Genomic DNA, 27,437 nt, shown 5'->3' with positions numbered 1-27,437 from the left:
GAAAAAAATGAGTGTTCTTTAACTATTTTGGGATATGTATATGGTATGTGTCCACTTTATTCCCAAATGTGTTAGTGAATACAGTGAGTTGAAATACTGATCTGACAGTAGTTAGGTCCAGTGGTCAAGTGCTTATCATGCAGAACACTGGGTTCAAATCCTCATATATATGCATGTGTATATATAATGTGGGAAACCCAGGTCTTGTATCAGTACATTGTGAAATATTGCTATAAATTTGTGTATGTCAGTATTTAAATGCCCATTTGTTCTGCCTTCCAAGACTGCTTTGTTTTCTTACAGTCAGCCTTTTATTATGTGCCTTTAATTAATATTAATGAATAAAATTATGCATAGTAATTGAGTGTCATTTCAGATAATGAGCTAATGTTAATAAATTACTGTCATCATGCAGTAATTATTCAGTGCAGTGATCCTTGATTTGATGAAGATCCCTGAGTATCCTCATCTGTAATTGTTGTTCAGTACATTGTGAAAATATCTGGACAGGGAACTTTATAACTAGATGTGTGAATCTGTCTATCTGGAGTTTAATGACAAATACTCAACTACTGTATCATTTTAACTCATTAGTGACGTACCTTGAATAAATGGTTTGACAGGGGTATTATGCTATACTTCTATCCTGGTGTCCTTTGTGTAGCAGTAGTGATTTTTTTGTGAAATTACTGTGTAAATTACAACCTTTCAGCCAGATGTATTATGATCCATTTCCTTTTGTGTTCCACTTTTCAGAGGGAAGAACTGTCGTGCAGTAGCTGAAAATATTTTCTGGCACTAACAAATTCATTCTGAGGCATACTTAGTCTTCATAGAATGTTTTGTTTTTTAAAGGATCTATAGTCTATGTTGTTGGCCATGCTACATTTGGTGAGGAACTTGACCTTCACCCTTCAGTGACCTCTGGTGTTATTTCCAAAGTGATCAAGGTCAACAATGTTCCAGTCATGATTCAGGTGAATTTCACTTTCCAATTTTCACAAACCTTCTTCAGTTTTGTAAATGATCGTTAAAACAACTTTGGAATAGTGTCTCTCTACTTCTAATGTTAAACCGTCTGCCGGTACCACTCTCATTCCCAGAGCATTCGCTCACACCAAAGACCTGGGTTCAATTCCCTACATGTGAAGTCCATTTTCTAGTGTCCAGTGCCGTGATATTGCTGAAATATTGCTAAAAGCGGCATAAAATCCAACTCACTCACTCTCATTCTCAACTGGGAACTGATTCGTGACTGTCTGCTAGTGACCGTCTGCTGCTCACTCTCTGTTTCAGACAACATGTGCTGTCCATCCAGGGGCCAGTGGGGGAGCAGTAGTGGATGAACAGGGACGTCTTCTGGGGATTGTCGTTAGTAATGCCAAGTATGTTGTCTGCATTAGTTGACAAGACTATGCATGTTCATATTGGCAATTGTAATGCGTGTTGAGAAACAAATATGTATGTGCTGTAATTTGATTCTCTGGAAAAGGTTCTTACATTGGATTAGAGTTTGCAGTTATTCCACAGTATTGCATGTATCACCTTCTTACATCATTAAAACCCATTGTTGTGAATATGGTACCAGCAAAAAGTTTAACTTAATAATCACTGACAACCTTCTCAATATGAAATTAAAATAAAATCAATTGGGGAAATTGAACCCTAAAACAAATCTTTTAAAAAACCAGTCTTTTTCTCTGGTATGAGACCTGTCCGTCTAGACTTGTTGACATCTTGGGAGTTTGCCTCAGGTGAACTCTTTAATTGGCTAGTCCGCATCAAAACTTCTGCAGGTAAGTAGGACAGAAGTTGCTTATGGATGATCAGCAACTTTATTGTACAATTGTGATGTTTCGGTATTCAAGCATTTGGCTGTTTTCAAGCATGACAGTAAGTGTGAAGGTATGCCTGTAAAGATCTGGGTTAGAATTGCTCCTCAGCAACCAATGTTTGTTTTTAGGATCAATAAACAGGATTGGTGGTCGAGCTTGCTGAGACTTGGGAAATGCTTGTTGTTGATCTCAATTACCCAGATAAACATGCATGATGCACATCACTGGGTTACCATGATATACCTGGAAATACTGCAGCATTAAGCAATAGACAAACAGTATGAGATATGCACCCAAAATGGTGATGGACAAATGTATGTTGGTGGCAGTTCTAGATAAATATTCCACACTGAGTCCAACTTGATGCAGAACAGTTTTTGAAGACGGTAATGTTTGAACTGAAGTACCACTTCCTTTGTTTCGTTTGATTTGTCAAAGAGTGCTGAGTTTGTCTGATGTGATTTGCTTGGGATGTGTCCTTAAGTCTTGACAGTGTGACATCATTCCCCAGTACAAGATCAGATCTGAATGCGATTGACTCTAAGCTTGACCTAGTTTGTGCTGGTATTGGCATACAATCTGCGATACAATACATCACGATACTAAAATGTTAGTCACAGCGATATATATTGTCAAAGTATTGTGCACTGAAGCTCTGATACGATACGAATCCTGGCATTATGATACATATTACTAAACTAAAGTCTTTAATTCTAATACCAACTATAAAACACCTTCAAATTAAAACAAAACCATTTTAAACTATTTGCGTCAAATTCCACTGGCGTTTTTTTAGTGTTTAATCGGAAATTAGATAATTAAGTTTTATACGTGGACTTTGTGAATGTTGATAAAATACGAGCGCTATGTTCCTGACAAAAAGAAACTTTAAAGAAACTCATTAAGGGAAAATAAGTGTGCATATAATAAAAATAAGTCTCGACAGATGTCATGATTCGACAGTATTCAAAGTAAAGCGTTGATGTATCATGGCCCGTTTGAAGTATCATTTCACTGTATCGGCAGCCTATGCTTTGATGCTTATTGATGAAATGTCACACCAGTACTTTGCATACATTATGTGTTGCAGAGACACCGACACAGGTGCGAGTTTCCCTCATGTCAACATGTGTGTACCTGTCGTTACCATCTGGCCGGTGATTAAACAGTATATACAGTCTAGAGGTAATATTGAACATTATTCAATACAGAATATATCAACTGTAAATCTTGAAACGAATACAAGTGCCATCCTTACACGAAAAATGTCATGAAAATAAAGGATCACCAAATAAAGGTGTGCCTCCACCCCAGGCCAAAACATATCATAAAAAGGATGCATTGGCATTTAGAACTAAATATGAATTTAAAATATCACCATAGGAGAGCATTAGCAGTTATGGGTAGTCACAAGATTCGATTGATTCACAGATGTAACAAGACTGTTTCACATTTTGGTTTACATTTTTTCAGATGCCGATATTTTGAAATACCTCAACCTGAAGAATGCTGTCATCAACCGACTTTGGACACTGGGGACTCCAGCAGCAGCAGGTGAGACCGTAGGTTCTTGTCGGATTAACGTAAAGAAAATCTTTTGTTGGTGTCCATGATTTTTCTTCGAATTGTTGCATGAGTAAGTCCAGCACATGGCACGACCATGTTGCCCTGGTTCAAACTGCCAGTGAAACAAGTAATAAGAGACGTTATTACCTATGAGGGCGAACATGTCGGGGTTCATACACATTTCTACTGTGATGTTGCATTCTACTTGCGGCACCAACGGGAAGCCAGCCCCTTGTTTGAAAGTAGCTTTGGTTTCATTTTCCTCAATTTGATGACTTCGGAAATAAACAGAATATTATATTCGTGCTCATAACATGCTATGTTTATTACACTCATGCCTAAATATTGGTATGTCCCTCATTATCACTCGGGGAAATACCAACATTTAGGCACTCGTATTGTAAACATAGTATGACATGGGCACTCATATGATGTCCTCAATATAGCTCAGCCCATTTCTTAAAGATTTAACTATAGTAAAACAGATTTGTTTGAGTGGTATGCTAGAAGCTGGAGTCGAGATGACTAAACTGTATGGATGATCAACTTCTATAATTTGACAATGGCAATGTTTCAGTATGGATTCAAATGTTTGAAAGCAATATAAGAAGCTATACTGAAATATTGCCATTGTGAAAATTATAGAAGTTTATCAGCAATAAAGTTTAGTCATCTCTAATGTAAGAGGCTTTGTTCATTCTTGAAACAATGAATGATAATATGCAGTGACAGATTTCAGTGCTCATTTTGTATGAAAATTCAGTATTCAAATTAACATCTGTCGTTTCTATTGGTTTCAGGTGCCTTTTTTGCATCAAGCCGTTTATGATCCTGGGTTTTCATAAGGTGTAAAGAGTTATCTCCCTTAGCTGAATCAGCCCGGAATCCATCTGACAATATGGCCATCAGTTGCTCTCTTGAAGAATCAAAAATAACTTTTAGTTTTTGCATTTACTGTGACAAATATTTTTCAAACATTTTTACTCCAGATCAGGGATATACAGTGATACACATGCAAATGTCAAGGGACCTTGAACAGCCAATGAGCACATACCACTTGTTAGTGCATACTGTCGACAGGTTATTCAGTGGATTTTAATTTAACTTCAAATTCTATTCAGCTTAATTTAGGGACTATGCTATTTTGATTTGTTTTCGTTCCTTCAAAGATGAATCAAAGCAATGTTTTATTCTGTTGCCCTGTAAGCAGAAACATGCCTGATTTCTAAGTGACTTGGAACTATATATATTTGTTGTAATATATATGAATAAATGCAATTTGTTTCAGTAAAAATATTATTATTAATATTTACCTTGATTAAAGAACATGTTTTACCTTGTTGTCTACATATCTCTCAGTAACTTATTTTCACATTATGCTCTCTGTTATTTCATCATGTGACTTGACACCAGGAAAACTCGGCACTACAGCTGGACGTAACAGTAGACTTCAGCAGGTGCTTGTACACCACCTGTTCTGTCTTCTCATATACTGTCGACTTTGTCCTTGATTTGTCAGTGTGTATGAAGTATATCCATGGAATGCTGGTTATGGTATGTTTGGTTCAAAATCAGACATACGAATTGCAATCCAACCCAAAAACTAATGTAACTAACAATGAACTCTATCAATATTTTAATAATTAATGGACTGAGTGGTCCGGCATGGAAGTTTGTGTCATCACAATGTAGCGGCTTGGAACATTGACCAGTATTGATCTTGTTCAGACAGGCAACTGCAATACACCTAGTTATTTCTTAGAACAGCAATAAATTACATTGCCTTAAATGAGTTGTAACTACACCCCTAAATTGTGGCTTTAGTCTTTGAATCTCCCTTTCAAGCAAGGCGTTTCATTGGTTGTTTCATTGTTGTTGTTTAAAACCACATTGAGCTTCATTCCAGCCACATCAAGGCAACTGAATAACAAAATCGGGTTTGAACCAGACAATCCAGTGATGGAACAGGGATATCAACCAAGTCAGTGACAACCTGAACAGCTTGTAACAAACATAGGTTGTTGAGGACCATTTCTAGCTTGTATCTTCATGGGTTGTAGCAATGTTGGTGAGATGACAGTTCTGAAACCAAGTTCTGAAACCAAGCTGACTCTACAGAGTGCTGATGATACACTGGACAAAATAAGTTACGGATAATGGTATTTTTATCATTGATATTTCATCAGTGTGCCAATGAATAAATAGATCATTATTCATAATTTCAAAATTTACAAATATCCTAGTTGTTTTTGTCTAGTATAGTCCACCTATATACACACCTCTAGTGGCCATAATCAGCCACGTCAGGTTTCAATATAGAACAAAAAACCTAGTTGGACTTCCTGTACTGATAATACAGTCAGTTTATTTCCTCTGTAAATGTTATTAGTATAACCACAAACATTCAGATACACTCACCCATGACACAGCAAGTGATCAGCATGTTGTCTCTATCTGATAACAATGATATGCTGAGGTGACTCCATTTTTGTATTTTACAGTTTACAGACTGGCAATACCAGATCCACATAAAGAAAAAATGAAAACAAAAAACCTTTAAATTTTGAAAGACTTAGGTAGTTGTGAGCGCTTGTATTAACTTATCAAACAGTAACTTGTCAAACACATGCAGTCAAGTCTCGTTAATCCAACATCATCTGCTACAGAGCAAATTGTTTACAAGGTGTCAGATTAAATAAATGAGACTAAATTGCATTTAATCAATTTGTTACCAACAAAAATGTCGGATAAAGCTGATTGTTAGATAAAAGGAGGTAGGATTACCACTGCTAGTCTCTCTAGGGGAGAATATATCCCTCATAAGGACATAGTGTTCCTGAATTAATATTAAGTTACAGAATTAGTATTTTCACATATTCATCAAATGAACAGAACAACTTCTGCAAATTATTGTTTGAAAACATTGAGCTAATTACTCATTATTTCCACTGCTTGTCAGAGTTCTGTAAACTATAAAATAACAAAATATTAGTCTGAATAGGGCACTGATAAAAATACCATGGAATTAAAGAGGAAAATATCCAGCATCATCTTTCACTAATACGATAATGTATTTTAAGGCACATGTTAAAAATTGTCTCCCATGTTAAATATCCCATTTCAAGAGAACAAACCTCAATACTCCAGAACCAGCAGATGAGGAATAAGTACACATTCTCTTCATTCTGCAGCTCATCTTAGCATGAAATTCTTTTCACAGTTAGTGAACATATTTAATGTCTCGTACAGCTAAATATCTAATAATACCTAATAATATCTTCATATCTAGGCCATCTATTTGGACCTGACTAATGTTGCTTTGAACAAGTGTGTGGAAAAAACTCATTATAAATAGCCATTATTTTTAGTTACTAATAATTTACACAAATGCTTACATTTCCATTTCCAGTGTCCCTTATCCTAACTCATCCACTATCTAGATCAGCTGACATCTGCAAACAAAAGAATGGCCACTAACTGACCTGAGAGCTATCATATGTACAAATGGCCCTTCCTGTGTAATGTATGAGTGTTTTAATCATTTTCAATGATAATACCTGCTGCAAACAACATCTCTCACTCAACTCCCATACCTAGCACTAGGGGTAAGAACAAAACCATTCCCTAATTCCCTCCAAAAATACAATATAAGGAGGTAAATGCTCACAGAACATAAACAATGGAAGCAGAAAACACAAGATAGGTAATACAATAGATATCACAGTGAAATAGTTTGAAATTTTATACAACCTTCAGGTAACATACAAATGTTAAAGGAGTATGAATAACAAGATTCATATTACAGAAAAACATACAATCTGAGATGTAATTATACTTGGATATACATATATGGTGTTTATACCATATATATATGTATGGTGAAAAAGTAACATACTTGTCCAGGAAGTCTAAACGGGTATGGGTTGAAGGTGAGTTTTGGATTCCTTTGTTATGCCACTATTTCAGTGGGTCAAACGGGGTGATACGCTACCTCCATTTTTATTTCCATTTATACAAATAAATCTGTAACCATGTCTCCAGCAGAATATCCATGGATAGTAGCCTTAAGTATTGACTGGAAACACTTTATTTATGCAAACTAATTTTCGTTAAAACTATTTTTTACTTTTGATTTTACTTTTACTAAACACATTAAAATGCCTTTTGCCTCATATATTTTAACTTTTGGTCAGAAAACTTGAAATGAAGTTATTACACAAACAAAAAACAATATTTTCATTGTTTTTGAAAGCAAAGGATGCTTGATATATAGGAACAAAACTTGATTTAAACGCAAAATGAAAACCCTGCTGAGCTGGGGTAAAGCACACAAAATTCAAACACATTTTCTTCCCTTAACCACATTAACAATGGCATGCAACACAAGCACTGGTAAGTAACCTTGGCACTTTCACGCTATAAGAACAAAAAAATTCAAGAAATAAAAAAATGTTACAACCATCCTGCTTAGTAGTCTCCATAGTGTTATGATGGGGAGCTATGACATTTTTCGACCACTTTAATTAGCACATCAAACTGGCCTCCAATCAAATAACACTAATCTGTAATATCTGAATAAGTACCTGAATATTCTTATTACGTACTATTTGGAACATCTGTTCGTATTGGACATCCATCCCATTTTAGTGATCAGGAAAACATCTTTTTCAACCAATATTTCATTTGCAACACTTTTCAGATTGGTTCACATATTGCTGGGTTGGAAATTCCAGCCAATCAACTTGAGGCATTCTATGAAACATTTGAATTTCAACAGAAGATGGTGACTCAACTGAAATGAAACTAAGGTGGCAAAATGTTCACGGTGTTTATTTTGTGGACATAATTCTCTAGGCAGTCAGGCGTGCTGCACTGAACTTTTGTATTTTTGTATGACATGGAAAGACAGTGGCTATCACTTGGTCATACAGTCATACAATATTCACACAACTCTCCCAATCTACAGGAACAAGCAGCGAATGGTCCAAAACAAGATGGTTCATAGGAAGGATTTGCAAACAGAACTGGCTTCACCTGAACTATTCTGGTTGCAACAACAAAGGCAAAACCTGCACAAAGAATTATGAAGACTTGTTTGGTCTGTGCTTTCAGACTATTTGTAAGAATTTTAGTACCTTTTAATGTTTCTATGATGTATTATTATGAGCCATTCTTATAAAAAGAACCAACATGAATCTATCAGAGCTCAAGTGACTCAACAAATATGATAAGAGAATATAAATATTTTTAAGACCTTGAGTCTGATGCTCAAACTTTCTGTCTTGTCAAACTGTCATATTTCTAATAAGAATGAACCTATTCAAGTGGAACTTGTGGACATGATTTTACATCTTCAGTCATATGTTTACAATAGTCAAGTAAGACAGATAACAACTACATAAAATATTCTATCTCGGTATTGATTACCACTATGCAAAGTTATCTGCCCTTCCTGACCTTCACCTGGAATAGTCAGAGTATAACCATGCACCAGTAAGTAACATTGTTTCAAACACACTTGAACACTTATCTGCCTGTGTTTACCTTCACACTGCATTGACCAGGCACTGATACATACATAAAGTATGCCAATCACTGTATTTTCTGACATGGGTATAAAATACGTTCAAGAAACCTCTGGTATAATTGTTATGGCTGCTTCTCATGTAGCCACTTACTTTCAACCACGATATATTCAAACACTATGCTTGAATTTTGGAATACCACTTGCTATTCTGCGTCAACTATAAATTGGCTTCTGGTATTGAATCTACATCCCACAATGTCTGCATATTCTGGTCTTAGTAAGGGATGCAACTCTTGCATAGACTTACATCATGAAAGTTTATCCTCCATGCTTTACTGTACCTACATCATAGTGAAGCCTGCATCATTATCACTATTTTGATGAACAAGCAGTTATTTTCTTTAATGCAGAAATCTTCTTTCATACTTTTTTGACTCGGCATTCATAACAGTTATCTAAGGATTTACATTAAAGTTATCTCATTTTAATTGGTCATGTCAAATCTACAATCCAATAACATTAGTAATGAAAACATGAGCATAACCTCTACATGGGTCTTAATGAATCGGTAACACCAATGGCCAACTGTGTCCAGTCCTGCTACGACACTATGGTATAACATGAGCTGATGTCTGGAATGACATCTACAGCTACTGTGTACAAGACACTATGGTATAACATGAACTGATGTTTGGAATGACATCTACAGCTACTGTATACAAGACACTATGGCATAACATGAGCTGCTGTTTGGAATGACGTCTACAGCTACTGTATACAAGACACTACGGTATCACAGTGAACATGTAAGGCTAACTGCTAAAGGAGCAGCTCGTCATCTGGAATCATCTGAATCTTCTGAAGAAGTGTCGCTTGAACTGTCTGAACTTTGGTTTGCGTAGGACAGAATCCGTGCATCACGAACAGTCCTCTGAATCTGATGTCGATATGTCAACCGTGGTATCTCGGCTGACCCAGCTCGAAACAAAGTCTTTTGTCTGTCAACATTTCTCTGCTGTTGGACAGCCCTTGTTTTGGAAGAGGGCTGAATGGGTGGTCTGTTGTACAACCGTCGGGCAGAAACACCATTTGACGGTTTGTGTACTGCCTCCCCTCTACTTGTCCTCTGAGAGACCAAATTTGTTGCATTAGGTGTAATTCTTTTGTTTTTATCCCTTAGCCTACCATTAGTATCACTCAAAGTTTCAGAAGATGGGGTTGGGGTGTCCCTTTGACGAGACCCTTGAGTAACAGGTCCAGAAGGATCGGGAAGAGATCGTAAAGATGAAGAACTACGTCCTATAGGCATGTCTCTTTTTCCTGATTCAGTACACTTTATTTTTGTTTGTGAGCCAGAAGTAACACCACTGTCATTCTTTACATTTTGCTTCATCCAAGCTCCTTGAGTTGGTTTCCTATCTGTAACCTGTGTGTTCCCTTTGGACTGAGTTGTACCAAATTTTCGAGTTGGTGGGTCTGTTTTAATTCCTCTAAACCTTGTGTTATTTTTGAGTCGAGAACCCAAGCCTGACTTCTTCTGAGGTATGTCATCTTCTGACGAATCACTGTCAGTTGTGGAAGACATGCTGTCACTGCTGGAGAAGTAGAAGTTGGAACGGAACAAATCCAGGCGAGCTTTCTGCCGCCACATGCTAGCATACGGCTGGTCAGGTTTACTGGTCGGACTTGGACTCGTCTTTGCCGGGGCTGGTGGAGGGTTGCCCTACAACACACAAATGTATTTCATTTAAATGTGGAATTGCATTCCTCCATAACAGTTATATACATACAGTATTGTCGCTGTTTGTAAGCTGGAAATAAAGGTTTGGTTTTGAAAGAGGGTGATGAGTACTCTGCCAACATTGCGTCACACAGACAGCAATGTTTCTTGCTTAATGTGTGAAATTGTTGACACATTCATGTAGCCACCTGCTACACACCCTATTTCAATGGCAGCCATGACCACTTCATGATACTGCATCCTGTATTTTTTCACAAGCAGTGGAGGAAGTTGTCAGTTATACCCTGGAAGTGTTGACAATAGATATCTCTGAAGAATTTAAATCAGAGATCGGGAATTGTGTTCATTGATTTCCATCACTATTACGCAAAACAAAACCTCAATAATAAATTGTCAATGGATGGGAAATGATTCAGACATTTAGGGTTGTACATAGACTAAACGTTCAGGATAGTTAGTTATAAGTTATAAAAAGTCAACACAAATCATTTTATTGTTCAGCAAAACACAGTTATTCATTTTGAGTGCATGAATGAAGAATATTTCTTTCATAGGTGTTTGTGCAGCAGAGTAAAAAAGTCTGATCACATACATGCTCTATGTTCATAAATTAAAGTTATCTTAACATTTGCCTGATACAGATATTCAGATTTGAAACATATCAAAATTTCATGTTCATGATCCCACAGGTCCAAATAGATGTGCATAGATATGAAAGCAGTCACAACAAACCATGAGGCATCAACTCTCACATGATCTGTTACAGCCAATAGCCTCTCAATACAAGAGAGTGTTAGTAGTACACCAGAAGCTGACAGCTCAACCAATCTCAAAATATTCAGATCTTCATGCTCACTATGACTACCAAAGATCTGAGAACATCAGATGTCACATTTGACCAACCAATGAAATGATGTGGATTTTAAGTTCTACATCAAAAGTTTACAAATGAAAACCTATATTGAAGACAACACATAAAATATTTCGACAAAATTCTTCATTCAAAATTTGAAACCTGAAAAAAATAAAAATTCAGGAATGTGTCATAATTGGCTTAGATTGTAAGGCAGTACTTCACTACCTAAAGAAAGGTACCCAAATGCTAGTATTCGGAATCAGTTGTAACTGTCATCTGCATGCCCTGTGTTATTGCTTTGAGGTTGGATGATAAGAAAACCCATTAACAATTTAACCCTCTCCTCGAAATGGAGCAATGGAAGGTCATTCTAACATTATCTGGGAGATGTCCTCATAACTTTGTGCAGTGGAAATGAACAGCAAGTTCAATGAGATTGTCAGTCAAACCAGGTCAGCATGTATTTCAGTGGTAGATACAAGTTGTAGATACAAGTTTGATATATACCTGGCCTGCTGTATTAACTGATACACCTTGCCGATTATATAGGTATACACAGGTGCCAGTCCACACATGTGCCAATATCATGACGATATGATGTTATGGAACTGGCATATATCATGATAATCAGTCAATAATCAATATCTATCTATTGCGGTAATAAAGTATGACTCAGTGTTCATTGGCAGACAAACTCTTTTTCTCTAAATATACATCGTTTTGACAGAAACAAATTGCAATGGCTAAAACAAAAAATATCCCCAGTGAGATATTCCTGGGTAAAATATACCACCTCTTTTGAGGACAATAAATAGCCCTACAGTGAGTGCTGGACAGAAGGGTAAATATTATAATTCACAGATTGTGTGAGTATATTCTCCATTGTATTCAATTACCAATGAACTGAATTGAATTTGTGATATACTGAGGCAGTATCATGATATATGCCCTTGATGATATAAAATACACCAGTGCCAGTATGATGACAGACAGTCCAGCGACCATCTGGGTATATCTAGGTGTATCAACACACTGTGACTGACCCAGCACTGAAACACCGAGCTGGTACCGCCATGCTGTGGTCCCATTTTCAAATTACTGTATGACTGAAAATGAAGATCTTGTTTCGTCAGTATTAGTGAATATTTTTAAGCAAATCTTAAGTTTCTAGTTTCCATAAATAGTTAAGCAATTATTAAGTTTCCATCCTGTTTTTTAAAACATTTTCTACCTTAACACTAATGAAAACACAGCCCCTATTTAAAATAAACCCATGCAGATTCGCTTAGAAGATGTATGAAACTAGAGCTCAAACAGGTGTTCAACAAATCATTTTTAGTCACACATTCGCTCTCAGTTTAAATTTCTCTTGTTTGAAAATTTGTAAAGAAATTTCAAAGATATTTCTCATCCTGTCATCTGCTCATTTCAGAAGTTGTATGAGAGAGTTATGGGTTAGGACACCCACAGTTCTCTGTAGATTAGTGTCAATCCTCATTGTATATATGCTGCAGACATACTCAATTTGTAAAACCAAGTAAAACCAAAGTCTAACCATCCAATTCCATCCCATCCCATACATATTCCTATCCAGCCCAATAACACACCAGACAAAATAGCACTGAATCAGGTTTCCTGTTCAAGAATATCCATAAGAAATTGATAGACATAGCAGAGTTAGGATGTGGATGTAGGAAGCCATAAACAGGCTTTATGGTGAGATGATCTGAGGATCTGAACCCAAGACAAGAGATATCATGTTATCACGTGAAGCACTAAAGCTAGTAAATATATGCATACATTCCATAACCAGAAGCCATTAAACATATAAATAAAGAAAACCCTTTAAAACCATAAAGCACTTAACACAGCTAAATTATCAGTATTCAGATTCTAGCTGTAAACAATATACAGCTACCCGAATACAATCCATGGTTAAAAATTTGTTCATTGTTTCATCCCCTAGAATCATGACTTAGAAAATATGACTCCATTGCTGTAGGTGTCTGTATACATAAACAACAGGAAGTACTGCAAGAGAAGGGCCTCTAGGGAAATGAGCAATTGAGGATCACATCATCGTCAGCATGAACACAATGTAGTAAGAGGAAATTTGGTTTTCAGCACTGGCAACCACACACGCCTGCAGAGCGGGACATATTGAGGCAGGTCCTACACAATAACCAACCAGTCCACAACAGGTATATGGCATCTCCACTATAGCAATGAAAGTTGTTCCTGAATAACCTTTAGTCATCTGTTAAACAGGTGGTTGTCATAACCCAAGTTAGTAAAGTAAAGATTAAAGGGATCCCACATTTAAATACTACAAAGAGGGAATTTTATTTTTAAATCACTTTAAATGATATTCAAGAAAATTACAGATGGGGAACCAGAGATAGGCTTAAGAAATTAATCCCATGCAAGGGTTTTGGAACAAGGTTTTTGTTATGAACATCTGAACACCAAGCTAGCTTCCCTATCGCAACCATGTAACTGAATGTACATGTGGACAATAACAGTACCGTCAGTGGATGGAGTAGTGGGGGCAATTGGGGCAAAAGATGCAGGGGCAGATTGGGAAGCAATGATTGATGCTGTGGAAAGCTGCATGCATGGAGTCTGGATGCAGGTATGAACAAATTCCATCATATCAAGAACACTGTCTGCATATAAAATGATATGGATAGTTTGTCTATATATGCTATATACTGATCTAAGAAATCCACAGAAATAATCCATTTTAACTTTTCTTTTCTTTTTAGCTTCCTGCTACATGTTGTTATGCAGTTCAGCAGTCCTTTAATGCATGCTGTCTCTTAATGAAATGCAGGTCTTGGGACATTTACTGCTGCTGGATAGCGCTGACAAACCTGATTTTATCATGATCAGGGTGAATCATTAAAACATGCAATCATTGGATTCTGGCAGTACTAAGAGAGGCAACTCTGCAGAGCAAATGGAAGCAGCTGAATAACCAGGCACAATTAAGATAAAATAGTGTTTACTTTTATTGATAGATTAAGAAACTCATCTTCAAAATGACTACAGTCAAATAGACATCAATGTATCATTTTATCAGATATCATGTAACTCTTATGAGTCCACTGATTATGATTATATGTGCAATATCAACATAATTTACCACAGTGAAATTTAAAATGATCATGTGTTATTTTATCATGCTTAAGTGCATGAAAACTGTGTTACATTCTCTCATGCTTCAGTGAATTAATACCGTGAAAATACAAAAGAAATCCCAACAATTATTTCATGAATGATACACCAAGGTTGACTATTCCATTCCCAACATTTTACCATGCTTGACAATCATCTAACATACGACATGCTTGACAGTCACCATTATTCGAAAACTTTGACAAGTACCTGAACTACACATACTCTGAAAAGCAAGACAGAAAAAGTCCATAAACTTTAAAGTGTACAAAGCAATCCATCAGGTGTGTGTACACTACATTCCTCCATCATAAGGACCAGAGAAGGTCCAGGTTAGAATATTGGCCTTCAGTAACCCATGCTTGTCATACAAGACGACTAATAGGATCGGGTGGCCAGGTTCAGTGACTTGGTTCACATATGTCATTGGTTCCCAAGTGCCAAGGTTGATGCTCATTTTGTTGATCACTGGATTGTCTGGACCAGACATGATTATTTAGACTGCTGCCATATGGCTGGAATATCGCTGAGATTAGTAGTGCATGTCATTGTGGCACATGTCTATTTTCAGAGTTTCAGACCAGTTATGAAAAGTGGTGGAGTATAGATCACTCTATAGTCCGTTTGGGTTCAAACGAGAATGATGAATGAGAAAATAACTTCAAATAGGGACACTTGCACAAAACATGAAGAAAACACATGATCCTGAAACCTTTATACCCTAAATGTACACAATGGCTGGTGGAACAGTGCCAGCATGCACTTTAGGTAGAACTAAGCACAGTTCCTACCAGTCAGGAAACATCCGATGCCATTCCACCAACCGTTTGTCACCCCTCAGAGTGAAGCATGAAAATAGAACACTCTTATATGAAAGTTTCTGAAACCACTTTTTCTGTGATTGATCACAAAGTGTCAGATTTCCGATCCTGTTGAGTACAGAGGTTTCAGGACCATGTGTCATATTTATGTCTTGTGCACTTATGTCTATTTCAAGTTGTTTAATTATTTATCATTCTCATTTGAACCCAAATGAACTGTAGCCCACAACACACTACTTGGTGCAAGGATCGACTAGTACCACTGACAGACACTGAAATAGTGTGTAGATACAGACCGAGAGGCTGTGGCACATGTTGAGGAGATATTGCCATGACACTGATCAAATCAGACCACAACTGCTGCCCTCTCATTGAAATCACACAATTTTGGTAACAGAGCGAGTATGGTTTTGTTCCATATTTAGAAATATTCCAGCAATATCGCATAAATGGGATTCACACATTGTACCCATACGGGGAATCAAACCTGGATCTTCATCATGACAGGCCACTAGGCTACCCAACAATCCTTGGTTATAAATAGTCACCACACCTCAAACACTATGCATCTATAGGCGATGGAGGAGTGAAGTGGTACAGAACCATGATCAACCGATAGAGAGAGACTTGAGGCCATTGGATCATTGATAATAATATAAGTCAGAACATGCGTTCTATGTTATTTTACTGTATCATAAAGATATATCCTGGCTATTTCTTGTATCAAGGAGCAAGATTGTCAGTTTTCATGACATCTTAGCATGAAGATTTCAGGAAGTAGCCATGAAAACAGGTACATTTGGAAGTGTTTTCTAGACAGAAAAAGCACAATAATTACATGGCCAGGTTGCAAGTATCATGGTGAGACACAAATTTTGAAAACATAGATGCTACCTAATATTTCAAATAATATAATTATCAATATAGACTGTAAAAGCCTGTTTAAGCATCCATAGAGTTCTGTTGGAAACTCCAGTAACACAGACTTCTGGTTACAGAAAGTCGATATAGAGTTAGGAAGAGCATGAGCAGTGCAACACTTACTATTCTGAACTCTCCCTCACACTCCGTAATCAGGTCGGCCATCTCAGGCTTCCAGTTCATCATCCCAGCAAATTTCTGCATCACCTCAAGAAGGTCCCCTGTAACAACAGTCTGGTCACATACACTGTAACAACAGTCTGGTCACATACACTGCAACAACAGTCAGGTCACACACACTGCAACACCCTACAGTCTGGTCACATACACTGCACACCATACAGTCTGGTCACATACACTGCAACACCCTACAGTCAGGTCACATACACTGCACACCCTACAGTCTGGTCACATACACTGCAACACCCTACAGTCTGGTCACATACACTGCAACACCCTACAGTCAGGTCACATACACTGCAACACCCTACAGTCAGGTCACATACACTGCAACACCCTACAGTCTGGTCACATACACTGCAACACCCTACAGTCTGGTCACATACACTGCACACCCTACAGTCTGGTCACATACACTGCAACACCCTACAGTCAGGTCACATACACTGCAACACCCTACAGTCAGGTCACATACACTGCAACACCCTACAGTCAGGTCACATACACTGCAACACCCTACAGTCAGGTCACATACACTGCAACACCCTACAGTCAGGTCACATACACTGCAACACACTACAGTCAGGTCACATACACTGTAACACCCTACAGTCAGGTCACATACACTGCAACACCCTACAGTCAGGTCACATACACTGCAACACCCTACAGTCTGGTCACATACACTGCACACCATACAGTCAAGTTACATACAGTGCAACATCCTACAGACAGGTCACATACACTGCAATACCCTACAGTCAGGTCACATACACTGCAACACCCTACAGTCAGGTCACATACACTGCAACACCCTACAGTCAGGTCACATACACTGCAACACCCTACAGTCAGGTCACATACACTGCACACCATACAGTCAAGTTACATACAGTGCAACATCCTACAGTCAGGTCACATACACTGCAACACCCTACAGTCAGGTCACATACACTGCAATACCCTACAGTCAGGTCACATACACTGCAACACCCTACAGTCAGGTCACATACACAGCAACACCCTACAGTCAGGTCACATACAGTGCAACACCCTACAGTCAGGTCACATACACTGCAACACCCTACAGTCAGGTCACATACACTGCAACACCCTACAGTCAGGTCACATACAGTGCAACACCCTACAGTCAGGTCACATACACTGCACACCATACAGTCAAGTTACATACAGTGCAACATCCTACAGTCAGGTCACATACACTGCAACACCCTACAGTCAGGTCACAAACACTGCACACCCTACAGTCAAGTTACATACAGTGCAACACCCTACAGTCAGGTCACATACTCTGCAACACCCTACAGTCAGGTCACATACACTGCAACAACAGTGCATCCATCACAGGTTGTTTGTAGTAAATCGCTAATCTCAGTGGTACAATAACCATATCTGTAATGACATGAATATCACTATCACACCAGTTAATGATCCAACTGGACAGTCGTGACCAGCAAGAATACTGATATGTCATCGATAACTTATCCTAAGCTTTTTGGGAAGGCTAAACAAGGTGCATGTAGTACAGTACTCTTTCATTTACCTACCTTCAGCCACAATATCTTTACCGCGTTTGTTGTGACGGAATGGTCCAACTGCATTTCTGTTAAACAGGATGCGTGGTATATTCCACCTGACATTGTCTATGATACCAGCAAATGGTTGAACCTGAAAAAACGTGTATAACATACAAAGAGATATGAGGTTCAAGACACTGGTGTGCAAACCAGCATGATTGTGTGTTAGAAGCGGATCAATCTACAACAGGAATACTCAAGTATAACCTTACTCACTCACATACTTTTTCAGGTTCACTACACATGGCGAAGTGTTTGATCAGATTCAAGCAGTTACAACATTCTCTATTGACAAAACAGCATCTTTGGTTTCAGCAATCTTGCTAAATCTTGCCACCCATGTGACTGACATGCCCAGTGCAGCACAACAGCAGTTGTGGTCATAACATATATATGCAGATGTGTGTCAGATTCACATGACATCAGTCAAAATGGGTACTGTTTGTGAAGGACAACATACAGCATTATTCACCAATAGCATGTTATGACATGAAACATTTTTGTAACATATATCATGTCAATTACCTCCAGTGATGTTCCCATCACAAGTACCATGTCAGTCTGCAGCATGTCCTTGAGATAGTAGTAGAAGCGTTTTGGCAGTTCCTCTCCAAAAAAGACGATATCAGGCTTCACAATACCCTACAACAGAAAGGCAAAAGGGTGTCGCATCTCAAAAAATCTTCTATATAATCTTCACTATGATGTTCATCTAGACATGATCCCAAAGATATACTCATTCTGAATAAAATATTTTGTAAATTTGTTCTTAAAATTGTTATCAATTGACATATAGTAAAACCTTGTGAACATTACTCTGAACTGTCAATCTGAATATGTTCAGCGTCCTGTGGTGGGATTTGAAACATGCTGCAAACCCATAAACAGAGAGCACATTTGGTTTACAGAGTTGGGTATTGAGACATATTTTCTAAACTTAATAATGATAATCCTCAACCCGCAAACTATCACAAATCAAGCGACAGGATTTCAGCCATGGACTGTCTCAGATGATGATAGAGGCAATGTCCACATGACAACAGAGGATAATCCCCGTACACCCTAGTACCTTGAGGAATGGTCAAGATTAACAGGTCTCATGTACATTAATAAAATAAGCAAATATTTCACTTCCTATGATACTTACCGGGCAAGCTGTTCGTTTACATCTTGGAATCTTGTCATCAAATATTTTGTCCTGGGAAAACAGAAATATTAATGAGATAGTGAGTGAACTGGGCTTCACCTGGTTTTAAATGGTATTTCTGGTTGGAATGGGAGCAAAGGCCACATAGGTGGTTGTCGCTGAAGTCATACACTTTGATGAAACACTGGTGAAACCCTTAAGAGGTGAGGGGGAGACAAATCAGAGTGTAAATCAGACCCAAGGTCATATCATCTCTATGGACAGTGATTTCTGGACTAGGGTGACATACAAGGCTATAGCTGAGCAGAGTGGTGTTCCTTTTGCATACCAAAACTATATGATCACGGTCTTGCACATACTTATGTTTCTGAGGTTTTCAGCATTGGACCCTCATCTGGTTTATCAAAGTGATTTAAGTGAAAGACAAGCATCTACTAATACTACCTTGATGTCATCACCCTTGTATTTGTGGTTGCAGATGACGCATGTTGCCGTGGCGAATGTTCCGTGTGCTTCCACAAGCTTGCTGGGTGGAATACCAGCCACTGAAACAATAAACAATCATCAGATGAAACATCTCTTTTAAGTAAAGTCTGGAACCTGACTGATCACAGCTGCCAACAAAACCGAAAGTGTTTCAGAGAGTGATAATTTCTTATAACAAGGGTACAGGGTAGTCATAGGTTGGCTCTTGATTCATTTATAACTCAATGTACCCTACACTTGACATGAACTTTCATTAACGATGTTTGGTATGAATGAATTAACATTGTTTATGCTACATCATTAATTTTACAGCGATTAATGGCTTGGTAAGAAAAAAACAACAGATGCCAGTACACATGTTGAACATGCAATCTGAGAAAATGATATTCTAAACTGAACTAATCTTTACTGGATTCTGTAAATCTGTCATAAAGGATAAGGCAACTTTAATTCCCATACTAAAACACAATCTTACAATGGTTACAGGATGAAGATCTCCTAGTGGAATGGGAGGGACCATAAGCTCTAAGTAGTCTGAGCTTGCCCCAGATCTTGGCTGTGATGTTAGTTAGAGATAGTGACTAAACAGCAAAGCAGCTGCATGCAGTCGAGAAGGATGAAAGCGTAAACAGCCTGTAGTTACAGTGGGAATATGTTGAAGTTGTGTATATATTCACTCTGTTGACAGCAAACCTGCCTACATTCATGTCCACAAACTTCCAAAGATTACTGGAGAAAACTCACATCGCTCCAAGCCATCAATGTTCTGTGTATACATGCGGAGTAGCATCCCCTTGTCATGCAGGAGTCGGGCGAAGTAATGGATGTAGTTGGGGCGGTACTTCCGCGAGGGGTACAGCTCTTTGGCAAGTGTGAAGAATGGTCGAGGGTTGTGATGGAAGTAGTCAATGTCAAATATGGCCTCTGGGTAAGGGATCTTGTATTGCTGTAGGTTGTCATAGAGACCAGTTCCTGGGGTTCTTGAATAACAGTTTGACACAATGATCATTGCGAATTTAATGGCTGACACATTATTGGTCCGTGCTGACAGTATTTATTTATGACACTGTACAGTGTTTTATAAATTACACTATATAGGCTGAGTCATTCACTACAAATATACATCAAGGTTATCATGACTATTCACTTTGGTTACTTTCTGTAAAATGAATTGCATTGATTAAATTCAATTTCGAACCATTTACTATTTAAAATATCCATCAGTCTAAGTAAACTTAGTCTCAGTACTTTTTGTTACAATCCACTACTGAGTCTAACAAAACCTAGTATGAGGTCGTGTTATGTAACCTTTGAGTGACCTATGACCATCCAATCAAATGCAAGAAGGCCGAACAGATTCAACCAATCAGTAAATGGCTACTGTTCAGGGTTAGGCGGGACTTAAAAATTCGCTCGTCAATGACACTGATCGCTCAATGTCCCTGTGGATGTCCACTTTCGCGATTTGGTAAGCTGTGTTCTGATTACCACGTGAACTGACGCAACCGTCTACTAGGTTTTGTAAGACTCAATACTGGAGTGAAACAAAAGTACTGAGACTAAGTTCACTTGGACTGTAATATCCATAGATAAATTAAATAATGACACAGTACTTCCGGTTTTCAGAACTTGCTGTTTTTGTTTGGTTTCAAGACATAAAAACACATGTGCTGGTATGACTGCTTCATTCAGACATGCAAAGAATTAAAGCTCCAAATGGTGACTAGGCAATCAGACAATTCACTTGAAACAACCTTGTATAGTGGTGTCGTCAGCTGTAAAAGGTAATGTGTCAGTGTAAACCACCATCTTAAAGAGACTGGGTGTAGTGACAAGTTCCTTACCTGAAGTCTGGTATTCCACTTGGTGTACTGATGCCAGCTCCGGCCACTATCACCACATTTTTTACCTGTTGGTTTCGTATCACATCTGCCACATCAGAAAGGTTCCGTATTGTTGATTTGCCGCTGCAGAATCCACGTCTGAAATACATCAAGAACTAATATCAACAACCCGAGAATGAAACAGTCACAGGAGAGACACATACTGAAGTCAAGGACACATCCCTATCCACAGAACCCATCACATGTCCAGGTCAAAGTGCAACAGCAATGTCCATGGTCATAGATCAAGGACAAAACATCAGATCAAAGGTCAAGGACAAAGTTCCATTTCACAGATCAAGGACAAAATGCCATATCACAGCTTAGGGAGAAAATTAAAGTCCCAGGGCCTCATTCCATGAAATGGTCGTAGGGTTAAGATGATCATAACTCCCACACTTTACCATAGGCTTACGACAGTCATTGCCGTATGATCGCTTTGTGGAACGGGGCCAAGGTCACAATTGTCAGTTGAGCATCAAAATGCAGTTTCCAGGATAAAAACTTGGCTTTCATTATTTTGTAAATGGCAAATCTAAAACGTTTGGTCACATATTAAGAACCTGAAAGAGATTTAAAGGAGAGTCAGCTTCAGATGATTCATCGGAGAAAGTGTAACAGTATCTCATTGAGCTTTAAGCCCAAGCTATTCATACCACTCAGCACTTAAGTAGTGATGGGTGCCATTACCTTGGGGGTGGTGGCTTTGGTGAGGCGTCATTCTTTTCCCTGAGACTAAGGTTTCTCATGCCACTGACAAGAGAGGTGTCAGACTGTGTCTTGTATATTGGGCTGCTCTTGGAGTTGAAGGCACGGATCTGAGCTTTCTTCTTCCCCATGGTGGAAGTTGTGGCATTGGTCTTATCCCCTATCACAGTCTTGCCTGGAAACAAGGAAATCTACATTCTACTGAACTGAACATTTTATGAGATTTATACTAATAAATTTACTAACTAATTATTAATTAATAAACTAATATCCTTTTTTCCTAAATACAAAACTATTGTTGTTTAACACCATTAACACCATGTATGCACTCTAAGCAAACTTAGTCTCAGTGTATTTCGTTACACTCCACCACTGAGTCTAACAAACCCTAGGTCGTGTCCAATCAAATGCAAGATGGTTAAATAGATTTAACCGATCAGACAATGGCTACTACTTAGGGATCGGAGGGACTTACAAAATATTCAGGTCACTGACACAGATCTTTCCACAAACAAAATCCGTACAGTTAATTGACCTGCAATATATACGCTTTGGGGTTTCTGTTGACATGGTTACCATTAGCTAATACTTCTGCAAGATGACATCCTTGAATATTGACAAAAACACCATTTTCAGTGACTGTTTACTTACTGTTGTCATGGTTGTAACGTGTGCCGCATGGATCACCCAGAAGCGAACATACGCTAAATAGCATTCGGAATCGTTCGAGGTATGAACCTTTTCAAGATAAAAAGTTCAAAAGGTATGGGCAAAGGTCCACTTTTGTGATTTGGTAAGCTGTGTTTTGATTGGTCAATCTCAAAGGTTACCTGACGTGACCTCCCATAAGGTTTCGTTAGACACAGTAGCGGAATGTAACGAAAAGTACTGAGGCTAAGTTTACCTAGACTGACCATATATGATGGTGACATTTGATTTTTGTTATTGTTAAACACCCCAAATCACATGCATCAAGTTCCATCTACAGTAAACAGTTTGAAATCACCCTTGACTAGTGCAATCTGTAAATTCAGTCCAGCTACTTAAGTTTCAATTTCTGTACCATTGGTAACCTCCAGTTCAGTGAACAAAAAATACCAGGCTGATCAGTAGGTTTCGAATTTCAAATTCATGGATAGGCACAGATCACCACTAGACTGATTTGTATAACAACATCCCATGTAGAAAAAACACCTGTCTGAGAGTTCTGCTTCAGAAATGGAAAACAGACATTAAACAGGCAGACCTGCTGATATGTCAAACACATATATCAACATATCAAACACATATTTCAACATTTCTTCAAATCAGGAGGATAAAAACAATTTGGTTAGATCTTCAGTTGACATAACTGCCACAAAATGTGAAAAAAGACCAATTAATCTACCAGCAATTACATTCCACACTGAAACAACAACTAAATGTCCATCAAAACCTTTAGTACAAAATCCTCCAGAGCATAAACTAATAAATAGATATAAAAACATGATAGAAACACACACCATGTTAAAATCTCAATATGTTTCACCTACCAGGGTGACCAGAGTACCTTGAACAGGATGCCATCATATCGAAGTATGATCTCAATGAGAAACTTACAACAGTATACACGATAAAAGCAGGTCTACACCCTGGATATCCAGTGTATCTTAAATAAACCATGACGAAGGCAACATTAATAATTCATCTAAACACGTTGATTGTTTATCCGATACTTTTATCGGACAAGACAATTGATTCTTAATTAATTGGAATGAGTCTTTGTGTACGATTACTCACTTCCCCAACCACTGAATCAGGTGAGTGTTGATTGATGCTAGAATCAGAATTAATTCAATGAATTATTGAAACACCACCACCATGACATCCGAGTCTTGAAATTAACCTCAGTGAAAGGTCTGAATTTGTGTTTGCATTTCATTATCCTCATGGGGGTTCTTGCTTCGGTTTTTCAGGTAAACAGTTGGGATTTATGGACGGTTTTATCAGTGTGTTGTCATTATTTCCAGGACTTTGTCTCATCAACAACGCTGTGATGCTGATTAAGAACAGTCAAACTGAAAAGTCACTCCAATCACATGCAGTGTTTTTAGATACTACATCATGTGATTTTAAAACTTAAAAACAGACCACACGTCAACTCTAAATAAAAACTATTACCAAAAAAAAAGTAATAATGCAAGTATGAGTGCCACACATGATTACTGAAATCACTTTATCTGGAAACGATGCTGGAATGCAACACACACAGCAGAGTACCAAATAATGATAATGATAATTTATCTAAAAAGATGTGACCGTTCAATCAAACACAGTGTGAAAATGAAGCCTTTGACCAGAACCTTGTTTCAGTGGATGAGGAATATTAGCTAGTCTTCCTGGCACTGACACCCGCAAACAGAAAAATAGTGGTGACTGAACCTCCTCAGTCAAAGCCCCTATATCTCATGATCTCCTTATCAACAGGACCATCATCTACCAATTCTAAAGGGTCTATATATCAACAGTTCTGGACAACTGTGCATCATGTGTGATATAGTTTCTGATCATGAGTGTGACTGCACACTGTTAGTTCATGCAGGGATACTCTACAACAGGGATAGGTCACTTGCTTGCTTTCTTTACCATTTATACTAATTAACATGTGCCTCGTCATGCTCCAATGCACACAGTGACTTAGCTCGTTCCCAGTGCAACTTCAGTTGTGTTTAACCAGGGAGTCTATATAGATTATATGTTGTAGATTATCCCTGGTTTAACAGAACTTCAGCCAGTTTATTGTATCAGTCGGAATTTTACAATGAATGAATGAATGAATTATAGTAAGAATATAAGAGCAAAAATTATGTGAATGAAAGAACAAAATAAAGAAAAAGAATAAAAGAAATAAGTACATAATTATGTGAATGAATAAAAGAATAAATGATACACTGCGGCCTTCCCTCTCAAAACATTTTATAGAACACAAAAGTATCGCGAGAACATGTGTTAACATCAGCTGTGCTTTTAAAAAATCTACTGTGATACATTTTTGTTTACATTAATAATTAATTCATATATCTTATTGCATGTGGGGAATGGAATGGACATTAACAAAATGTTAACTGACACTGTCACACTGTCTTCAAAAATATAGTGTAAAACTCTCACAAAGCGTTCTAAAACACCTGTCCAGTTTTGCCAAATAATAAGGTCAACAAGAAAGAAGTTATGGAACTGTAACCCTCAGGGATCAATGGCAAATCAGATCAGATCGGCAATATGTCAAATTTTTCTCACACCTCAAATACACCCTAACACTTTGTTTTAGATTATGGAACTATCACTATTACTTGCAAACACATTTCACCTGATAGTATATTCCGCTCATAAGAATTAAAGGTGTATGTTTTTGAAGTAATTACTAGAAACACTCAAACAACGGCATATAGTATTTCAATGGTGGATAAGAGCAGATCGGCAATATGTCACATTTTTCACACACCTCAAATACACCCTAACATTCTTTTTTAAATTATGAAACTATCACTATTACTTGCAAACACATTTCACCTGATAGTTTATTCCCCTCATATGAATTAAAGGTGTATGTGAAAGATGTTTTTGAAGAAGTAACTAGGAACACTCAAACAACGGCGTATAGCACTTCAATGGCGAAATGTCATATCTTTCACACACCTCAAATACACCCTAACAATTTTTAAGTCATAAAACTGTCACTATTACATGCATATACCTTTCAACTAAAGGTATGTTCTCCTTCTGAAAATTAAACAAATGTGTAAAAGAAGTTTTTATCGGCACAATTTAGTGTATCTTCGCGGTGAATCGAGAATAGAAGCCAGTGACCTATAACACAGCGACTTGAAACTTTACTACAAATCTACTGTCCTAATACGGACACTAATACCAATAATGTGACTTAACCTAAAGTGACAAAATAGTTAACCTATCTTGTACATGTAGGATTTCAGTTGTTACAACACTCAGCGAACTTAATCAGTTGTTGAAAATAAACCGGGCTCAATCTTAAATTCTATGCTGCCACCATATTGGCTACACTGGTTACGTAATGACCCAAGACATACGTTCAGTGGCTTTTCGAGGAGTTTCTTCTCCCCCCTCTATATAGGCTCCCTGGTTCATGCAGGATTCAAGAGAACTTTTCACTACATGATTTAAACCCAAGCACTACACTAAATTACTAGTCCCTGTAATGTTATTATTAGAGGCTAAAAGAAAGCAAAAGTGTTATTTTTTATTAAAGTAATGCAGCAGCAGTAAATTTGTCATATGATATTTATAATCTGATTTATGTTTTATGTATTTGACGAGTTGTGACTCAAAATTACCTTCCCAAAATATCTTAACAAAATAACCATGAAAATAACAGTCATCGAGAAATTGGAGGGGAATTGATGGTTTTCTTGATGATGTATAACTGTGACATAACCGACCAGTTCTACATTCTTCTGGCCCTTTAAAACTTTCACAAACTAGCGGCTACTTGCCTCCCGATAACTTGGGACATAAGATACGACTACAACAGCGGTAATTGTTTATCGATTGAACATTTATCTTGACTCTCGATATAGTCCTCGCCGTCTATCGATCTGTGACTTGGTCAAATTCTAGACTAGTATTGATCATATACAAGGCAGTTTTACACATGGACACTCTCCTTTACAAAGAGCGTATCTGACGAGGCTATTACAGTTAATTGTTATCGAATCTTATTTTACGCTGAATAACGCAGCTGCTATCAGTACAATCAGCTGACGAGACAAGATTTATAACTTAAAAACGAACAATGCACACGACAGGCTTAAGTTTAAAGAAGTTTACCTTTAGAGTTTGTTATTGTTGCCATTAGAATTCTTCTGAACATACTGCTCACTTCAAACGAATTCTGAATTCAATTCAGATGGTCTATTCTTAATGCTGTCATTTTAAATTTTGTAAAGTAAATATGACACCATCAAACCGGAAAG

The 27,437-nt window shown here is 37.7% G+C and overlaps 2 protein-coding genes across 10 annotated transcripts in view; one reads left to right on the top strand and one right to left on the bottom strand.

Moving 5' to 3' along the window:
- LOC137261823 (peroxisomal leader peptide-processing protease-like) overlaps positions 1 to 5,954 on the top strand; it is a 20,151-nt gene extending 14,197 nt beyond the window's left edge. For all 8 annotated transcript variants that reach the window (XM_067799613.1, XM_067799609.1, XM_067799608.1 and 5 more), the window contains 5 exons: positions 856 to 977; positions 1,297 to 1,385; positions 2,926 to 3,020; positions 3,309 to 3,389; positions 4,202 to 5,954. In XM_067799613.1, coding sequence (XP_067655714.1) covers positions 856 to 977; positions 1,297 to 1,385; positions 2,926 to 3,020; positions 3,309 to 3,389; positions 4,202 to 4,230 — 416 coding nt within the window. In that variant the 3' untranslated portion in view covers positions 4,231 to 5,954. The remainder of the gene's footprint in view (positions 1 to 855; positions 978 to 1,296; positions 1,386 to 2,925; positions 3,021 to 3,308; positions 3,390 to 4,201) is intronic.
- LOC137261821 (NAD-dependent protein deacetylase sirtuin-3-like) lies at positions 5,735 to 27,437 on the bottom strand. Of its 2 annotated transcripts, none has more exons than XM_067799606.1 (10): positions 27,292 to 27,437; positions 22,429 to 22,621; positions 21,700 to 21,837; positions 20,600 to 20,835; positions 19,814 to 19,914; positions 19,370 to 19,420; positions 18,748 to 18,864; positions 18,193 to 18,313; positions 16,568 to 16,665; positions 5,735 to 10,651 (listed from the first exon to the last, which is right to left on the bottom strand). In XM_067799606.1, the coding sequence occupies exons 1-10, from the start codon at positions 27,332 to 27,334 to the stop codon at positions 9,764 to 9,766; spliced, it is 1,986 nt and encodes a 661-aa protein (XP_067655707.1). In that variant the 5' UTR covers positions 27,335 to 27,437; the 3' UTR covers positions 5,735 to 9,763. The 2 variants fall into 2 exon arrangements, with proteins under 2 accessions (XP_067655707.1, XP_067655708.1); XM_067799607.1 differs by lacking the exon at positions 5,735 to 10,651 and adding an exon at positions 14,727 to 14,928.

Source organism: Haliotis asinina, chromosome 14 (assembly GCF_037392515.1).
Source record: "Haliotis asinina isolate JCU_RB_2024 chromosome 14, JCU_Hal_asi_v2, whole genome shotgun sequence".
In the NCBI taxonomy this organism is placed as follows: Eukaryota; Metazoa; Mollusca; class Gastropoda; order Lepetellida; family Haliotidae; genus Haliotis; species Haliotis asinina.
Note: the sequence above shows the minus strand (reverse complement) of the source record. Positions and strands in the feature narration are given on the sequence as shown.

Excerpts from the sequence above, each read along its gene's own strand:
- LOC137261821 (XM_067799606.1), bottom strand. The coding sequence starts at position 27,334 with ATGTTCAGAAGAATTCTAATGGCAACAATAACAAACTCTAAAG. Across the intron at positions 20,836-21,699 it reads AGTGGAATACCAGACTTCAG|AACCCCAGGAACTGGTCTCT; the intron begins GTAAGGAACTTG and ends CTGTTATTCAAG. Across the intron at positions 10,652-16,567 it reads GTGAGGGAGAGTTCAGAATA|GGCAACCCTCCACCAGCCCC; the intron begins GTAAGTGTTGCA and ends TGTGTGTTGTAG.